Source organism: Xiphias gladius, unplaced genomic scaffold, assembly GCF_016859285.1.
Source record: "Xiphias gladius isolate SHS-SW01 ecotype Sanya breed wild unplaced genomic scaffold, ASM1685928v1 HiC_scaffold_1473, whole genome shotgun sequence".
In the NCBI taxonomy this organism is placed as follows: Eukaryota; Metazoa; Chordata; class Actinopteri; order Istiophoriformes; family Xiphiidae; genus Xiphias; species Xiphias gladius.
In genome coordinates, this window is record NW_024401803.1 from 82,354 (window position 1) to 96,317 (window position 13,964).

The following is a 13,964-nucleotide window of genomic DNA, read 5'->3' on the forward strand; positions in this document are numbered from 1 at the left end:
GATCAGTCAGCACTGGCCGGTCTAGCTTGATGATGCTGCTCATTCAGCTTTTTAGGTCCACATGCATATTTCTCTCTGCTGTTCCCTATAAAACACACAGATAGAACTCTCTTATTATAGCTATACATTGTCATATTGTTGATGAAAGCACAGAAATTCGAGAGATGTTATGTGACCTAATTCAGATGATGCTTATTTCGTTTAGTGTTGTTTGAGGAACATGTTTTATTTTTAAAAATGATCAGTTACAGACTGATCATTCCAACAGTATGCCTCAGTGAAGAGCAAATTTAGCTTGAAGTCCTTTTGTAAACAAAAAATATATACAGTATACTTGTTTGCAAACAACAAATTCCTGCAACAGTCCAACATACTATTATCCAACATACTATTACAGCTATTGCTGGTGTCAACTTTTCAGACTTAAGCTGGAGCAGGCGGGAATCATCTACTACTCAAAGGGTTCAGGAGAGTTACCTGGTCCTCTGTGTCTAGTGAATACAAATGTCTGTCTCCTCAGTCACTTTGATGCAGAAGCTCATATATTATATCATACAGAGGTAGTTTTAACTTAAGGCCTTAGCTAACACCAAACACACCAAAAATACACATTAACATGGACTGCTACCACACTGAGAGCTATGCTAATGTTGTGAGCTTGCAGATTACAATAAGCCTTAAATTAGGTGCTATATCTCTCCATTAACTGAAGTTATGGACTTATTTAACCATGTTCTTTGCCAACTAGTGGCAGGATGTTCAAGTGTTATTTTTCTTGAGAGTGCAGTACACACTAACATGATAACTTGGTGTGGTGTGGGAGTAAAACAATATACATGGTTACCCTCCTGAAATATGAAGCTGCCTGATACATAAAGCTGATGAATTTAAAAACAAAAAGTGTTTTTAATCAACTTGATGTGATCATTGTGTTGATGTTACATGTGTATTATTTTATAGTAAATAAACAAAAATCCACCAACTCGTAGATTGTAAGCATAGCAAAAACAAGAAACAACCTGGAGACAATAAAAGTATTTGAATCAAATTGCAAAACAATTATTAACAATAAGAGGCAATAAAAGTTGTGTAACTTAACTAAACTGCAGCAGCAAGTCTCTCCACAGTCCGCAGACAGCAGGAATAAGGAGTGATATCCACAGGATAACAGTCTTGCAGGCATTGAGTCTATTGTCTGTCCTCATATCTCCTAAACCGTCTCTTCAGCATTCTTTGATGTACAGGCTACAGTTCAGCATTTATGAGGCGGGTCGAGGACTGCAAGTCTGTAGAAGAGCTGGTACCAGCAGTAGTCGAGTTTAGTCTAGTAGGGTATACAGGTTTGTACTGGTTTGTAGTACTAAATGGACTGAGCAGCAAGTGCATATCGCTGCAGTAAGCTCCAAGGGGGAAACAGATTAGTCAGTTTCCTACTTCCCTGTTAAAAGCTAAATTTTGTCACAAAGTACTCAAGTGAATGTTTAACACTATTTAAGTTTGTAATGCTTTCATTTACAGTGGAATGAAAAAGTTTGGGAACCCCTGGTCAAAATTTCTGTCACTTATAATTAAGCAAGATGACCTGATTTACAAAAAACATAAAATTAAAGATAACACAATTCTTTGATATTTTAATCAAGATTACTTTTTTATTTCCATCTTTTATGGCTTCAAAATAAAAAAAAGGAAAATGGCTCTAAACAAAAGTTTAGAGCCAGTTTAAAGCCATAAAACTGGCTATAAACTGCAGGGTGCACGGTCAGTACTTAGTAACATCCCCTTTGGCAAATATCACCCTTTGTAAAAAGTTTTTGTAGCAGCTAAGAGCCTTTCAGGTCTTCTTTGAGGGATTTTTGCTTATTCGTCCTTGCAAAAGGCTTATACATCTCTGAGATTCTTGGTCAGTCTTCCATGCCCTGATCGATCCACAGATTTTTGATGATGTTTGGGTCAGGGGACCCTGGCAAAACCTTCAGCTTGCACCTCTTGAGGTAGTCCATTATGAATTTTGAGGTATGTTTATGATCATTATCCTGTTGTAGAAGCCATCCTCTTTTCATCTTCAGCTTTTTTATAGACGGTGTGATGTTTGCTCCCATAATTTGCTGGTATTTAGTTGAATCTGTTCTTCCCTCTACCAGTGAAATGTTCCCTGTGCCACTGGCTGCAACACAAGCCCAAAGCATGAAATTTGAAGAGGTTTTCTTTTCATGAAATTGTCTGCCCTTTTTTTCTGAAAACATACATTTGCTCATTGCGGCTAAAAAGTTCTACTTCAACTTTATCAGTCCACAGGACTTGTTTCCAAAATGCATCAGGTTTGTTTAGCAGTTCTTTTGCAAACTTCTGACACTGAATTTTGTGGTGAAGACGCAGTTTTGTTCTGATGACTCTTCCATGAAGGTCGCTGCACTGTAGAACAGTGCACCACAAATCCAGTGTCTTCTAAATCTTCCTGAAAGTCATTTGAAGTCAAACGGGGGTTTTGATTTTCCTTTCTAGCAATCCAAAGTGCAGTTCTCCCAGAAAGTTTTTTTTGGTCTTCAAGGCCTCAACTTGACCTCCACCATTCCTGTTAACTGCCATTTCTTAATTACATTGTGAACTGAGAAAACAGGTAGCTTAGCTATCTTCTTATAGCCTTCTCCTACTTTGTGGGCACCTATTATGCTTAGAGGAGCCTATGGCTTTTGATTATTGGGATAAGGTTTGGGGAGTCAGAGTATTTTTAAAGCTTTGAAATTTGCATCGCTTGGCCTTTCCTAATGATGATTGTGAACAAGCCATAGTCCTTACAAGCTAATTAAGGTCTAAAGTATATCTGAGAGCTCAAATCTCTTGAAATGCCCAAACTTTTGTATAGCGCTCCTTTCCTTTTTTCAATCTAGCATTGAACAACACAAAAATAATATACTAATCTTGCTTAAAATGTCGAAAAGAATGTTTCACTTTTAAATGTATGCCTTTTGGAGATCAGTACATCTTCTACTGTATTAACTATTAAAAGTAACAGAAATTTTTACCGGGGTGCCCAAATTTTTCATGCCACTGCATATGGCTGGACATTAGTTTGGTAACATATAAAAGCTGAGTAGGTGGGAGAAGGTGAAGGTTTTGTCATATTGGACTTTGGAGTGCAGCATATGGCTATTTCCTGGAGGCAGTATGTACCAGTGTAACCTCGATTCATATTGATCTTACAAAAATAGCAGTAGAAAATGCATGGCCGTTCAATATGGGCCAGTACTACTGTTTATTACTATTATCTGTGTTCACACAGCTGTTTCTGCTTTGGATCTAAGTATTCTATAGCTTCATCCTATGGTGTTACCTCTACAATGTTGCTAAAACTTTGATTAAAAACACTGCAAAAGAATACTATCTTTATAATCCCTAAGAGGCTCCATGTACAACTGATCGCAACAAAGAAACTGCACTGCCAGGAGAACAATTTCAAACTGGTTGTTTTGGTGCAATGCAGGTTAAATTTGGAACTTCATTTAGTGCATGGACTTTTGTGAACGCAACGTATTACAAAGTTGAAACACAATTGCATCACAGAAAGTAATGAGTTATTGGAATCTTTTTAATTAGGTGTGAATTAAATATAAACGCTGTGTAGCTGTACCACTATACAGTACGAGTGAAAGGCTTTTTACAGGGTAGATATACCAAATCTATAAGGTCACAATACATCAGATGGCTCTGTAAGAGATGAAAAAAGCTGATAAATGCTGTTTTAAATTCTGGTGGTGATCCCAAAGTTTACAAAGATACCAAATATGGTACATAATGGAGAAGAAATTATTCTCACAAAATCTGGAATATTACTTAAAGGGGGAAAAGGAAAATGCAACATTACTTAATAATAAGCAGTATGAATACCAATGAATTAATTATTATTTAAACTAAGCACAGACAGCTTTACCATTCAGAAGAATCCTGATCATGTGAGACCAACAACAACAACCAAATTAAGCTAACTCGGAATAGGGCCCAGGCTAGAATTAACATGATTAAGTTAGCTCCATCCTGGTCCAGCTTGGTATTTTAACTCATGTCACAAATAGTGTATCTTCATATCCTTCCTTGAAAAAAGCTGTGGAATGTTTTCAGTCTTATTCTGTTAGGTTGTTTCTTTCTGTTTCTAACACATACAATCTGACTCCTGACCTGCTGCTTCTCCACAGTGGTTTTCACTTTTCACAAAGTCAAAACAGTACGTTACAGCAAAAGTCATCTCCTCTGTTCTTGTTCTTGACCTGCTTCTGTAAAGATGATACAAATTACTGTACAAGTAGAACAGCTGCAAAATCTAGGCTACCAAATCGGTACACACAAACTAAGGTGATAGGTAGTATTACAGGAGTTAACGCTGCAATATGAGTCTATGAGTCATGGACACATTTCTGCTTTATTTTCTGAGCCATTAATTGCTTTGTGTATGTCTGTGTGTGTATGTATTTTATCTATGTGTATGTGTGTGTAGGTGAGGCTTGCTGGTGGACCATCCATCCGGCATCAAAGCAGCGTTCAGAGGGAGAGAAGGTTAGAGTGGGAGATGATCTCATCCTGGTCAGCGTTTCCTCTGAAAGATATCTGGTCAGTAGCAGCTGTGTGTGGAAACATGTGCGAGGACAGGGGGGCTCAAATCTTCATATCACTTTCAATTTGTTTCTTTGTTTTTTTCTTCTTCCTTTGTTTGTTTGTTTCCTCCTTCCTTCCTTCTTTCCAACTTACTGTTTTCTTTCACCTCTTCACTCCATTCTTGTCTCCTTCATACTGTTTTTTTGCTTTGTTCCTTAATCTTCATTTATTCTTAATAAGACTGTCTTTCCATGAACAAAATTGGACAAAACTTTGTAAATTATGACAGAAAAAAGGTTAAAGACAACCACTCATATGCTGCACATACACATACATAGAAGCCAGTGAGATATTCACACATATGCATGCATCAATAGATGAACTACTGAACAACATTCATATGCCCCATTAGAGCCTTCACTGTACAAGCTGCGGTACTTCTCCATGTAGACAAAGTTGCAAAGATTGCTTCGAGGATTCAGTCATTATTCAGATTTTACCGTTTCCAATGTAATTTAGCCTAATCTACAATATTACAGTCATGCAACATTATTAATATCCTAGTAAATTCTAATTGAAGGGTGTTGCTTGCCGTTAAAAAAACTTCTGCATATCTCCTCTCTACTCATCTCCTCCAAGACGCATTTAAGGGATTGGAACATCCTCGATCAGTTTCCATATCATGGGCCAGAGGATGCAGGAGCAATGGCAGGAGGAAGCATAATTAGCAGAATGAAAAGCATCCAATATATTCTCACATGTGGGGATTCTCCTGACGATGGCATTATAGCAACTATCTAAAATTCCAAACTTTTTTTTATAAAAATAATTGAAAAATTAGCTACATTTGCTACATCTTTGTAACTTTAACCCAAATGTAGGCTGGATTTCATAATCTGCAGCTTAGTTCTCTAAAACCTGGAAAGAGTTCAGAAAGTTTATTCATATACAGTATATGAACATATGCCTGCTTGTACCAGTTTGCATAATATGTTTGGCTCTGTTGTCCATGTGCATTAATTTGTACTTTGCAAAAGTTTGGGCTCCCCTGGGCAAATGACATATAGTATTTTGCTGATTTTGAAGTGGAAAGAAGTAAATACAACCTCTGCAGCAAGCAGACGTAAAAAGGAGCAGTTCTTCAAATGTTAATGCACTGCTACCTTCTATTTCATTGACTTACAAAACTAAAAAAAGAACTGACTTGGTAGAGTGTACAAACTTCTTTACATGCCAGAGTTACGGTTGAATTTTTAAGTTGATGAAATAAAAAGGAACAGTTTATTAACATATGAAGACAGGCTCATTTTTAATGTCTGTTTGCTTCAGGAGTTTTACTTACTTCTTCAAAAATCATTAAAATATGTCATTTGTATAAACTTTTACATACAGCTGTAATTTTACTACATATATTTGTATTTCCTTCAAGGGCCCTTCTCATCTTATGGCTCTTTCTCTGTCCCTCTCTCTCCCTCTCTGTCACCATTTCTTTTTTCCTGACTGATCTTTTGATCACTGAAAAGATGCTACCATGCAATTGGTTTGATACATTTGCATTGTGCAGTCTCTGGTGCTCCCAATGGCCATAGTAGTCCTGCCTTTCTGAACTGCTAACTACAGGACTAAGAATCAGAAAAGAATCAGAAAAGTGTTTGTGTCTTTTTCAGTCTGGTGTGTCAGTAAATTGTCATATCTCTCTTACTGCAGCATCTATCCTATGGTAATGGCAGTCTCCATGTAGATGCAGCCTTCCAGCAGACTCTTTGGAGCGTGGCTCCTATCTGTTCTGGCAGTGAAGTAGCACAAGGTACACCTGTCTGTATTCCTTTGTGTCTCTGTTTTCTTTTTTCCATCTGCTTGTATTTTTCTTTTTGCTATCTTACCTTCTTTCTATTGTACATTCTCTTATTGTTGCCTCTTATATTTGTACAAATTTGTGAAGTCAAATTTAAATATCTGGACGCACCATGTTCACACACATAATGATATTCAGAAGACATCAGTTGATCTAGAAGTGATCAGTATTCAGGTGAAGTAAGAACTAACTTGTGTGTCTCAATTCTAATTTACATTTTAATTGTTTAATTGTATACATTGTAATCATTCTGTACCTGTTTCACCACCATTGATAATTTATTCATATGTTTTTAAGATGTGAACAGCTTCTCAATTTCCTTTCTGCGATGCATTGTGGGATAATAGTACATATCAACAGCACACTTTTTGAGTATACTTCCTATTGTCACTTTTCGAGTGTGACCACACTCAAAAGCTGCTCAGACTCAATACATACTTTCCTATTCAAGTGATTGGGAAAGTGGTCTCAGACTTTTGGAACCCACTGTGTGCAGTCTGGAACTGGAACACTGCAACTGTCTCAGAATACTGGCTGTGCTCCTCTGTCAGGGACTACAGGTCTTCATTTGGGCAGTCAGGTCTGTCTTTATATATTTTACCAGGTGGGTTTCAGAGGTGCGTCCCATAATTACGCGGCTGCACTTGATACCTGCTGCCCTCCTGAGGTTCAGCAGAATTCTTAAAGGAATTCCAACATCCGTAAATCATAAATCTGGTGCTTTTAAGCAAACCTGAATATTTGTGTCTCTGGAGTATAATTCATGTGTGGAGTCCCACTGTCGGTTCTATCTGTCCTCCTCCCTCTCTTTCTCACTGCTCCTCTAAAGAGTTCTCCCCCTCCTCTGCTTCTCCTTTCATTTATTTCTCTCTTTCCTCCTTTTTTTTCCTCCAATGTCACTCCCTTTTTTCTCCTTCTCTGCTCTCTGTTTGCAGGTTTCCTGATAGGAGGGGACGTCCTGCGCCTCCTTCATGGTCACATGGATGAGTGTCTAACCGTTCCATCTGGGGAGCATGGAGATGAGCAGAGGAGGTAATGCATACTGATAATTACAACTTGTAATTATGAGTAGGAAGTTGGTTTGAATGCTGTTTTTGGATATTACCATATGACATAACTGCAGCATAATTGCAAATTAAACAGCTGGTGCCAATCAGCTGATGCAAACATGACTTCAGTGCACAGCCTAAATTAAAACTGTACTCCATTAGACTAGTCTAGGTGAGAATGTGTCTGACATGGACAATATCCTGTTGTGTGCTACATGTGTGAAAGGGCCACTCCGGACTAAGAATTACACTTGACAATGCTCTAAAGTACCAACTTAATAGTGAAACAGTTGTTGTCTGAGTTTGAGCAATTAGACGCATTTCCCAAGTGACTTCCTCCCACTAACAGCCAGGTATAAAAGTCACTTTGAAGAGCAATTCTCAGGTGATAACATGAATGATCACATATATGATCAGAGAAAGAACAGCCAGAGATATAGACTGACCCTACATTTAACCAAAATCCTTGCAGTTCATTCATTTGTATTATTCTACAAGAACACATAGAATTATAATATTTTGAAAGTTTAATTTATTTGTGTGAAATCTCCCAGAATAATTAACATTAGAAATGAACAGCAATCTAATATCTTTATAATGTACAAATAAAGAAACAGGGATGAAATGGAAGGACATTGTCTGAAATAGAAACAAAATTCTGCTGCAAGATGTTCTGCTGTTAGTGGATGAAGTTTGACAGAAAAATCATTTAATAAGGAGAATTTAGTTCCACTCTGACCTCTGACAAGAGCAGACAGTGAAAATACTTAGACAGTAACTGTAAATCAAATCAATGATTTATTCTTGTTGTTTATTTGCGGCCTGAAATGCCAAAAGAAAAGAAAAAGAGGAGTAACATCTTATAATAATCATCATCATCGTAATAATAATAATAATCATCATCATCATCATTATCATCATCATCATTATACAGAAAACAGAGGCATGCTTGGCTGTTTTTGTGGTGCAATCATTGAGGTTCTACGCTAAACTAACTTAAGAGATTTAAAAAAAAAAGGAGTTTGATCAGTTGTTTTTACTGTTACGTTTATGAGAAGGAGTAAAAGTGAACATTTTACTTTTAGCAGTTTGATAAATAAGGCCCCGTCTAACATACAATATCTTTACAGTGTATTTATAGTGTAGTCTGTAAGATATATACTGTAGTTATAGGTTTAGCTTTAACAAAGATAAAGCCAAACAATTCCCATTAAAGACTGAACCCTCTGCTCTTACTGAGACAGAGAGGATAATTAATAATTATAGTTTTAAGCTATCCCCAAAAGGGAGGGGCATGTTGTTAAATAATGCCAGTCAGAGGGACTGTGTTTTTCTATCCTCCTGTCTGCAAAGGTTTTCTACTGAGTTGTCCAGTTAGTATCCGGTTAGTAAGTCAAAGGCAAGTGGATATGAAGTGCAAAAAATGACTTCTTGAATGCACAATACTATGTATGGAAAGTGGTGGAAGAAGCACTTAGATCTTTTACTTAAGTAAAAGTACCAATACCACAATGTAGAAAGAGAGGAATAATGTCTATTACATCATTATATTCTTAGTATTGATGCATTAGTTATGATGCAACTTTAATAATATATCGTACATTTTCTGTTGAGTATATTTTTTTTTATTAATAATCAGATTCTGCAAAGTAACCACTGAGTAAAGTTATTAAATAAATGTAGTGCAGTCCAAAGTACAATATTTGCCTTGAATAGTAGTACTTCTAGTATAAAGTAGTAGAAAACTGAAAAATTCATGTATGGTGAAAGTACCTCAAAATTGTACTTAAGTACAGTACTTAGATAATATACTTAGTAAAGTTACACCACTGTATATGGGAAAGATATATAATTTGATTCAAAGGTGTGATTGTTTCATTTTTGACCCCAGGACAGTGCACTATGAGGGGGGAGCAGTGTCCAGTCATGCCAGGTCCCTGTGGAGGCTGGAGACACTGCGGGTTGTGTAAGTACAACATACACACTGTACACACACAAAACAAACAAGTAGATTCACCAATATACAGCAGCAGATATGCACTTACACACTCAGGTCAGCATAAAAAAACTGCAGTTCCAAAGACTGTGCATCCAATGTCCTGGCACAAACTCTGGGATTCATTACTGTTCACAATGCACGCAGCTACTTTGTTTCCTTTCAAAAGTCAGCTAAAGATACACCTTTTTTAAAAATTCATCCCGTTGAATCTTATCTTTTTAAAATTATTGTGTCTGTTATCTGTATTAGTGCAGTGCTCATTCAAAACATATTTGTTATCTCATTAATAGTTCAATATTTTATTCCATCATGTAATCATCATCTAATATCCACATCACTGCCGAGTTATCACAATATTAATAATGATATTTTTCAGATACCTGATCAGAAAATACTGGACCACAAATTCAAAAGGATTCTGTGACACATACACTAACTTGCCAATTTATTAAGTACACGTAGATAAAACTAATGCAGTATAATACAACAGGCCTGCAATAAATCTTCCCTTCATGAGGACTGTAATGTTCAGGTATTATTGAATTTGTTTAACAAAAGACATAAGAGACTAATAAGATTATTTTAATGGTCATTCTAGAGGCTGTAATTTGTGGTGCTGTTGAACTGTACTGGGTTATACTGAGAGGTACAAAGTAACAAAGTTTTATCTAGGTGTACCCAATAAAATGGAAAGTGAGTGTAGATTAATTTAAATTTAATGTATTTATTGATTTAATTTATAATAGGTATGACATCATATGCCACATATAGATTTATGTGGCACATAGATGCCACATATGGATTTATTTCATCACTGGAGTTATATGCAGTTAAGAAAATCACTGGCAAATGTATTTTTGCATCACCAACGAAAGTATTTATATATAAATATAAAAACAAAGCACTTTGAGATTCTTAAGCTTCAAATAACCCGGCATAACAGTACAAGGGCAACAAGATATGTTGCCCCAGCCCTAATCAACTGACGTTTAATATATCTCCTCTTATTTTTCTTGAGAACTGCTCATCCAATAAATTTCACAGGCAACGCTACACTTCCTTGCGTCCTCAGCGATACACATGAATTTTGAAATTGAAGGGGGCAGTTGTCGAGAAAATCAAAGGACACACAGACAAAAAGAGAAAGAAGGTAGACAGACAGACAGAAATTCCTCACTTTATAGTTAGATTTATTTGTAATTGTATATTGTATAATCTTATTTCTGTCTCTTATGTCTTTTTTTTAAAGCACTTTGTGACTGGGTAAAGTGTTGTATGAATAAAATGAAGTTGATAATAATAATAATAATAATAATAATAATAATGTTGTGATAGTCAGATCACCACACACATAATGGCGCATGGCTTGATAGCACTTGCTGTACTTTGGGCAGGAAAGTGGTGGAGTACACCTTAAAAATATTACAACTTCTACCCACGGTGCGCATCAACAGCCTTTAAATGATTTCAGTAGTTGCCAAGTAACAGCAGTTTCAGGACCTGGCAGTAAGTTTTAGAAATGGTTTCCAGGTTGACAACCAGGCAGCAGTTCTTGGTTGCTTTCAGCTGACTGAATGGTTGCCATATTTTAACCATTTCTGTGTAAATTTGGAATGTTAATGGTATTTTGTAATTATACTCCATATTTCAGTGGTGAAGTAATATCAAAAATAGTAAAACATACATTATGCAACATTACTTTTGGTTAACTGTCACACAGACATGTAAACATAAAATGGATTTCACTGTAAGCAATTGGTTCAGCTTCACCACCAACAATGATCGACTTAAATAGTTTCCAGTATATCTCATTATACTGCATTTAAACATTACACCTCAACAAACCTTCACCACTGTACACTAAAGTTAAAAAAACAGTCCAGTATAGGTAGATATGCTTGAGAGTTGAATAATAAAGCTGTAGTACAGGGGGTTGTTGTGGAAAAGTTACCTGTATAAAGCACTCTAAACATAACACAAAACACTGATAGGTTGAGAAAAATATATTATAAACAATACAGACAGGTGCCTTGCAGCCATGAAGCCAAGAGGAGAGTCTCCCTAAAGAAAGGGCTGAACATATTTTACAGTTTTCTTGGAAGCAAAGGAAAGGACCATGATGGCCATTTGCTCGAAAACAACCTGATATTAACCAATTGGCAAAAGCCACAAAATGTCCGCTATACTAACGTAAGCTGTATCTATGGTAGGCATCATATTACCGCTACAAAGAAAGAAGCTTCAAAACAGAACATCTGGAATCCGTTTACCATGATGTCTTCACTTTCTCCAACTACATAATCCCAGCAGGCATGCAGGCACAGTGTTAAAAAAAAAAACACACAGTGGTAACAGTAAATAAATGATAAAACAAAGAATAAATGATAAACAAATGATTCATACCAATTTTAATTTCACAGAGTCACAACAAACTAAGAAGTCAGATCACCAAAAAAAAAAAAAAATTACTATAATGGCACTTAGTAGAGCATATAACTTTGCCAAGGCCAAATATTGACCAAAATGTTGAAAAATGCCGTTCTCACGATGTTAAAGAAAGTGATAAGTAAAGTGATAAATAATTCCAGGACCCACCCCTTTAACGGGATCCACACCAAAATTTAATGGGCCCCTGCACCATCCCTCCACCAAGTTTGGGGCAAATCTGTCCAGTACTTTTTGCGTAATCCTGTTGACAAATAAATCAACAAACACACCAACAAATAGACACAGGTTAAAACATAACCTCCTTGGCCTTACTTTACTTTATAACCTGAGGTAATAAATAAAAACCATAAACTGAAAACTTACTTTGAGAATTTATCCACCCCAATTGCAGAGAGAATCAGAGAATCAGCTACTTCCAGAACTACTTCCATTTTAAAGGGAAAGTTTAACATTTTTAATATCCATAGTATGTCTGTGTATGGTATAGTTAACCTCATATTTTAAGTAAATATAAGATTCAATTACTGACTTAAATTTTTACAATTGATTATATCTTGCATGTGCCTAGATTCCAGTGTCCTTACTTTTCTTAAATCAGTTTCAGACTACACGCTTTCATGCTAGCCTGAACCGATAGACGTAGTGTGTCAGGAAAAAATGGGCATCGGGTGCGACAACTGATTGCTTTATGCCATGTAGAATACCAGTAGGCAACAACCGATGCCGCATCTGGGAAACGTAACGACGTCCCAACAAAAAGATGAGCATGTCAGAATATTTTGCCTTCTCTCAACATTTTCTGTGATATCTTACACGACATTTACCAATAGGAGCACAGAGTGCTCTTCCACGCACGCTTGTAAGTAATTGAAAGAGGAATGATGTTGCTAGCGCTACTAGGTGTAACTGTTCAACAGAGGAAAGGTTTGCAGAGACATGGCAACAATACCCCTGCACAATTAATGCGAAAAACTGCATTAATTAGTTTTTGGCCTCTTGGGGGCACTAGAAAAAGTTGTAAACACAACACTGACAGAGCTTATTATCACCTAATAAAACTGTTACATTGAATGTAAACAGTTGCCATGGCACAGAGCAACATTATCATTCATCTGGGGTGGTGTTTGTGTCCATCTGAATTCCAATGTTCCCTCTCTTTTAGCTCTGTTTTTGGTCTCCACCAACTCCTGAGGGAAATATCTGGCTCTTTAACTGCTAAATGCTCCACTATGTTCACCACCTAGTCTCCAACTGTGTCTTGTTTGCTGTTTGCTGCTTTTAGTATTTATGCCTCTGACTGTTTTTGTGCCCAAGGTGGAGTGGGAGTCATATCCGCTGGGGTCAGCCATTCAGACTGAGACATGTGACCACAGGGAAATATCTGAGTTTGATAGAAGACAAATATCTCCTGTTAATGGACAAAGAGAAAGCTGATGTCAAGTCTACAGCCTTCTGCTTCAGGTCCTCTAAGGTACAACATCCACAACACTTTCTGTGAAGGGCAGAATGCACTGTACTACAGCTTTATAATGGAAGGTAAATCTCTGTATTGTAGACTGAGTACATCATCCTGATACAATACTTCACACGGTAAAGTACGACCAAACATCATTTTGCGTAAAAGGCTGTGAGGTGTTACAGTATTAACATCATGGTGCTTTCCAGTGAGGTGACTATTAAAGATAAGCAAGCAGAACCAAAGAACCAACTATCTAAAGTTCTTTGGCTCTGCACAGAGACCTTGCACAGACAACCCTACACCTTGATTAACAGAAAGGAAAAGATATTGCTATAACTCAAAAGTAGTAAGACAGTTTATAACAATTTGAGATGATAAATGACGGTGTAATTTGCTCATTTACTTGCTGCTGCTACCTCTTAACATTTAAGAAAAGACTTATGATATAATTGTCCAATGTGGAGGTACAGTTTCCACATGTATCTGCGCATGTGTATAATAGTGCATACAATGTCATAACTGATCTCAGAACAGTGGAAAGTGAGTCAAGGGCAGCTTTCTATAGCT

At 36.7% G+C, this 13,964-nt stretch overlaps 1 protein-coding gene across 1 annotated transcript in view; it reads left to right on the forward strand.

Moving 5' to 3' along the window:
• Positions 1 to 13,964, forward strand: part of ryr2a (ryanodine receptor 2a (cardiac)) — a gene marked incomplete at its 5' end in the record, with an annotated part of 184,614 nt that overhangs the window by 30,293 nt on the left and 140,357 nt on the right. The window contains 6 exons of the mRNA XM_040123032.1: positions 4,490 to 4,602; positions 6,295 to 6,394; positions 7,023 to 7,046; positions 7,378 to 7,474; positions 9,383 to 9,457; positions 13,253 to 13,409. Of these exons, the coding sequence (XP_039978966.1) occupies positions 4,490 to 4,602; positions 6,295 to 6,394; positions 7,023 to 7,046; positions 7,378 to 7,474; positions 9,383 to 9,457; positions 13,253 to 13,409 (566 nt within the window). The remainder of the gene's footprint in view (positions 1 to 4,489; positions 4,603 to 6,294; positions 6,395 to 7,022; positions 7,047 to 7,377; positions 7,475 to 9,382; positions 9,458 to 13,252; positions 13,410 to 13,964) is intronic.